The following is a 6,000-nucleotide window of genomic DNA, read 5'->3' on the forward strand; positions in this document are numbered from 1 at the left end:
CCCCCGCGTCTCAGGCGCGGCCCCGCTCCGCGCGGCCGCCCGGCCTCCTCCTCCATGGGAGCCGCCGGCCGCCGCCAGGCCGGGGACGGGAGGGGAGGCCCGGCCGCCACAGGCCGCGTCAGGCCGAGCCCAGGGGAGCGCCGGCGGCTTCTTACCTTCACCAGCCACATGCCCGTGTTCTGCTTGGCCCCGGTGAGGTCCAGCTCGCCCTTCTCGCTCATGGCGGTGCAGGTGGCCGGCACCCAGGCAGAGGACGGGACTGGCGCTTCCTGCTCCCGGCGGCGCTTGTACCCGCCCGGACCCGCACAGCAACGCACCGCCGGCAGACGGCGGCCCGCGGCGGACAAACCTCCTCCGCTCGCTGAGCATGGCGGGACGATGGGCCCCTGCTGCCGTGGGGCCTCGGTTCGAGTCCCCGCTCCGGCGCGGACGCAGCCGGGAGGGGCCTCGACATGGCGGCCACAAAAAGTTATTCTCTCCCCCTACAGGAAGGGTTATCCCGGCATGCTGGAGAACGGCAGCAGCATGCAAAATGATCTAGCGAAACTGGAGGAGCAGTCTGGAGAGAGGAGACAGTGCCATGACAGGGCTCTCCTGAGTGGGCAGGAAATGGCGGGCTGGGGAGCAGCGCTGGGGAAAGGGGTCAAAGCAGCACCGTGTGCCCAGATGTCACAGAAGGGAGAAAAAAAGAGCAGGTGAATCGTTTACCATGGATAAACAGGGAAGAATTAGGCTTAACTTTCTGCAAAGGGAGCTCACGGTGAAGCGTTGGAACAGGCTGTCCGAAGATGGGATGGCGTCTCAGGCACTGAAGATGTCTTAGGTCAGGAGAGAGCAGGTGCCTGCCAGTTCTGCTTCAAGATGCGGGGATTTGGCTTAGATAACCTCTCTAAGTCTCTATTTTATGACTCTGTCCCTGTCGGCGGGGTAGTTTTCCTAACAGCTATACTGTTTCCCTTGTTACATTTTAAGCTCGTTATTTCTCCTCTATCCATTGTGGACACAGAGAGCATTTTATTCCCTTCCTCTCTGCAGTTTTACTTTATCCCTTCACTGAGATGTATCCCTTTGGTTTGTCTCCGCTTACACAAAACAACCTCACTTTGTTCAATTTTGTCTCATAGGTCATATTTTCTAGACCTCTGGTCGTGTCCGTTCCTCTCTGAATTCTCCCCAGTACGGGTTTACATCCTCCCTGAAGTCTGGTTGCACATCAGCGAAGGTCTTGCTCCGTCTGAGACTCCACCAGCAGCAAGCAGGGCATATTTCTGATAAAATACACAAAACATTGCTCACCTGGCTCGCAGAAAACCATCTCGGTATTACATCTCAGATACAATAGCCTGCCTTTCTATTTATAGGCAAGCATCTAGGTAACCAAGGAGGGCAATGCTTTTATGCATCTCTGAAGCAAGAGCAGCTAACATTGAACTATTCTGATTAGGATTAATTGCATTTAAAGATGAAGTTTTTTTTCACATTGGAACTGTACTTGTCTGCAGAACTCAGATGAGAGGGTGGATGAAGGTTATACTGTTAGTTGGCTTCCACTAAAAATTCAGATTTCATTAAGACAACATTCCACAGACACCCCAGAGGCATCTCCCCAAATGCTAACAAAAATGAGAGCAGATGCATCTTAACAGTGGTAAAAACAGCCACTGTTCCTGGGACTGTGTGACCGACCCCCAAATATTATTGGTCTAAGACCCTTAGGTTTTGTGCATCTGGAAAATAGGTGGATCTACACAGACAAATACCATCACTTTACAGTTTACTTTTGAGTCCTACTCCACTGAATCTCTGTGCTGTACATGGGACAGTTTGCTCCTGGAGTCTTTTTGAGAACAAGAGAAAACCAGAGGCATGGCTGGATATCCAAGAAGGTATGGATGCAGCCGTATCCCACCTTGCTCTCTGTACCCAGCACAGTCCTCCAGCATAACTCCAATACTGCACTCTCAACCACAGCCAAAAGCTCTCAGGTCATTTTTCAGGGTACATGCTGTTCCCCACCCTCCTACAAAACAGCTTGGTAATGGGTCTGGCAGAAATGAGGGGCTCAGTGGTATGATTTTCCTAGAATCACAGAATGGTTTGGGTTGGAAGGGACCTTTATAGATCATCTAGTCCAACACCCCTGCCGTGGGCAGGGTCACCTCCCACTAGACCAGGTTGCTCAAAACCCCATCCAACCTGGCCCTGAACACTTCCAATGCAGGGGCATCCACAGCTTCTCTGGGCAACCTGTTCTAGTGTCTCACCACCCTCATCATAAAAAAATTCCTCCTTATGTCCAATCTAATCCTACCCTCTTTCAGTTTACAACCGTTGCCCCTCGTCCTGTCACTAAAGGCCCTGGGTGAAAAGTCTCTCCAGCTTTCTTGTAGGCCCCCTTTAGGTACTGGAAGGCTGCTATAAGGTCTCTTTGGAGCCTTCTCTTCTCCAGGCTGAACAACCCCAGCTATCTCAGCCTGTTTTCATAGGAGCGGGGTTCCATCCCTCTCACCATTTTCATGTCCTTCCTCTGGATCCACACCAACAGGTCCATGTCTATCTTGTACTGGGGACCCCAGAGCTGGATGAGGTACTCCAGGTGGGGTCTCAAATTTTCCCCTGGGATAAACATTGTCTTAACGAAAAAGTTGTCCCTCTGCCACCGCCCTAAGCTCAGTCTGCTTGCTCAGATCACACCCACCACCCCTTTTAAAAAAGGAAAAAGCCGTGGAATGGCTGTTTCTAATAGGAATGACATTTTTAGTGAGGTGACATCACAGTGGGTTCGGACAGACCTGCACTCGGCTGGGTGGGTGATGGAAGGAGAGGAGCTCTGCTTGCAAGTGGCCTGGCTGCAGGCAACAGCAGCGTGGCTGACCACCTCGTGACTCCTTAGAGAAGGAATGCAGGAGGAGCCATCACCCCTGTTCCAGGTGTAAATGACAATAGCGAAAACCTCTGTAAAGCCTGGCAATTGGGGTGGCTCAGCTGGCAACCCGGAGGGGAAGGCGGCCAGGCAGAGATCTCTCCTGGCTCCCTCCAGGCAGCCTCTCCAGACCCGTTTCCATGGAAACTGAATTTAAAGGGACAACAAGCAGGAAAAGAGCACATTTTCATTAATTCCTCATTTAAAATCTCAACCTTCTATTTGCCAGGGACACATTTGCCAGGGACACATATGGGACTGGAGCACCTCCCTTATGAGGAAAGGCTGAAAGAGCTGGGACTCTTTAGCCTGGAGAAGAGAAGGTTGAGGGGGGACCTGATTAATGTTTACAAGTATCTAAAGGGTGGGTTTAAGGAGGACGGAGCCAGGCTCTTTTCAATGGTTCCCAGTGACAGGACAAGGGGCAATGGGCACAAGTTGGAACATAGGAAGTTCCGTTCAAATACATGGAAAAACTTCTTTACAGTGAGGGTGACAGAGCACTGGAACAGGCTGCCCAGGGAGGTTGTGGAGTCCCCTTCTCTGGAGATTTTCAAGACCCGCCTGGATGCAGCCCTGAGGGATGTGCTTTAGGCAATCCTGCTCTAGCAGGGGAGTTGGACTAGATGATCTCTAGAGGTCCCTTCCAACTCTGAAGATTCCGTGATTCCGTGATTTAGTGCCACAGAGGAGGATCTGGGGGCCAGCTGCAGAGCTGTTAGTCACCCATTTTCTTCTTGCTTGCACGGAAACAGATGTTGTGTCTGAGGAGATACGTGGCCAAATTCAGACTTGCACAACATTCCTCTCTTTCCCCCCCCGCCCCCATCCAACTAGGTGAGATGAAGAGGCTGCAGTGTCAGTGGCAGCCGCACACGGTTTCTCTTCATCGGTTTTAGGAACGGACTAATTGCCGCAGCCTGATGGTGCTGGTTGAAAACCAGTGTAGCAGAAGATGCAAAAGGCCTGATGCTGTCCTGTTGAAGCTGACAGGAGTTTTGCCATTAGGAGCTCGCGTGCTTTCCTCAAAGCCCAGCAAGGATGAGGGGAGATGTGCAGAAGGGGTTGGTAGTGGTCCCACCCAAGATGGACACCATTGAACAAGTTTCAGTGAAAATACTTCTCAGTAATCAAATGGAGTTTTTAGGGGGAAAAGACCTACTGGCAAAGTGAATTGCACATGGGAGCGCTCAAACCACTCAGCTGTATCCTCTCTGGGGAAAACCTGCTTTATTGTTGGGTAGCCCTAAAGCATGACACCTGGGAAGGCTCATCAACTCCTGGCATGGTGTGCATATCATAGAATCATAGAATCATAGAATCATAGGGTTGGAAGGGACCTCTGGAGATCATCTAGTCCAACTGCCCTGCCAGAGCAGGGTCACCTAGAGCAGGTTGCACAGGAACACGTCCAGGCGGGTTTTGAACATCTCCAGAGTTGGATATCTCCCCAAGGGACAGCACTCTCCCCGAAGACAGCACTCACACATGTGCTGGTCACCTTTTCATGACTCACTGGTTCCACTGGAGGGAAGGAGACCTGGACACGCAGGCAGAGGACTGGCCAGCGAGTCTGGAGGCCAGGCGCTTTCTTTTCCTGAGCCCCCCTAATAGCACTAAATGGAGGAACCCCCTCAAGACAGCTCTTCAAGATGTCAGAATTCCTTTGTCTCAGCTTCACTGGTTTTAGTTGCAAGATGATTCAACATAGTTCTTATTCCTTGCATGGTAGGAAGAAGTCATGGGATAACATTTTAGAAACATTGGAGGCCTTGATGAAAACTACATTTTTCCATATTATTCCTGGTGCAGAGAAACCCCTAGGGAAATGAAGCAGCCTCTGTAGAAAGGATATAAAATAAAGCACATGATAATTACTGTATTATGAGCTAATACAACACACAGATCTATATTCTCTCCGTGCAGATGTCCCCAGACCTTCCCCATCAGGTGAAGTAGCAGATGACAAACAGTTTTCATATGCTAGATCAAACAAGTCAACTATAATCATACTAAACTGCAAGCACTGAATTATATTAAGCAGGTGGATCCCAACTTGTGTTTCAGTTTATAAGCAAGGCAGAGCGCGTGTGTGGAATTTTAATAAGAGGAACAAAATTTCCTTACCCTAGGTGCATGACAACCAAGAAGAAGATCATTGCTTTGAGTGACAGAAAAATGGAGTCACAGCCGTCTCTGGCTCCTTTTCACTGCTCTGACAGCAAAGAGTTTGCACACCCTCTGTCTTTATTACTTTCCACGTGGTGGATGAGCAGAAGTGTGCATCTGGCACAAGGCAAGGAGGAGAGGGACTGCAGGGCTTGGCTATGGTCCTGTGAAATCACACTAAGCACATGAAAGGCCCTTCCTACCTGAACTGCTGCAGCCACTTTGCTGCTCTGGGACTCACGCTCCAGATGTGCCACAGGGGTCCAACTGTGGGCTCTTCCTGCAAGACAAACCACACCACTGAGCCACAGACTCCCCTTACTGTAAAAGGCATTGGAGCATGGCCATCAAGCCCCCATCCCATCACAGTGATCATGTGGCTGGGGACACGTATGGGGTGGGAAGAGTTTGGAAGAGGCCACAAGGCTGCCCAGGTCATGCTGGCCACCTGGCTGGCTTGAGAGCTGGGCAGCCCTAAAAGCCAGAGGCCATGACCTCCTTCCTGTAGCCAGATGTGGCGTGGCCATCTTGCAGCCCAGAGGCTTGAGACCAAAGCAAGTATCTAAGTATCTAAGACCAAAGCATTCACTTAGATTCATGCAGCTAGAAGACCTTGTTTTGGTGATTTCTCACTGCTCATGGTGAGTCTCCTCAGGGATGACTGGAGCACCCTTCTTCTTTTCTGGCTGCTGGTGCTGAGCATGTTGCAGGACCACCACCTCTTTGAATCACACTTCACATTTGATGGGAGCCCTTGGCATCTGCAAGTGATTCCTGGTAGTTTTGGGATGTTTTCTCATCTCTTGGTTCCCAGGTTTCCAGAATCCACTTCACCAGGAAACGGTGATGCCCCAGAAATCTGATTTCGGCTCTCCTCTTCTCTGTGAATGGGGTGACATGCCCAGTCT

The 6,000-nt window shown here is 50.9% G+C and overlaps 1 protein-coding gene across 4 annotated transcripts in view; it reads right to left on the minus strand.

The window, feature by feature from the left end:
* GTF2F2 (general transcription factor IIF subunit 2) overlaps positions 1–352 on the minus strand; it is a 93,222-nt gene extending 92,870 nt beyond the window's left edge. For 2 of the 4 annotated variants that reach the window (XM_054206138.1, XM_054206145.1), the window contains exon 1: positions 156–331. In XM_054206138.1, coding sequence (XP_054062113.1) covers positions 156–221 — 66 coding nt within the window. In that variant the 5' untranslated portion in view covers positions 222–331. Of the gene's footprint in view, positions 1–155 lie in introns of all 4 variants that reach the window. The other 2 variants (XM_054206153.1, XM_054206127.1) reach the window with 2 other exon arrangements.
* Between the last annotated feature and the right edge of the window lie 5,648 nt (positions 353–6,000).

This window comes from Rissa tridactyla, chromosome 1 (assembly GCF_028500815.1).
Source record: "Rissa tridactyla isolate bRisTri1 chromosome 1, bRisTri1.patW.cur.20221130, whole genome shotgun sequence".
Classification (NCBI taxonomy): Eukaryota; Metazoa; Chordata; class Aves; order Charadriiformes; family Laridae; genus Rissa; species Rissa tridactyla.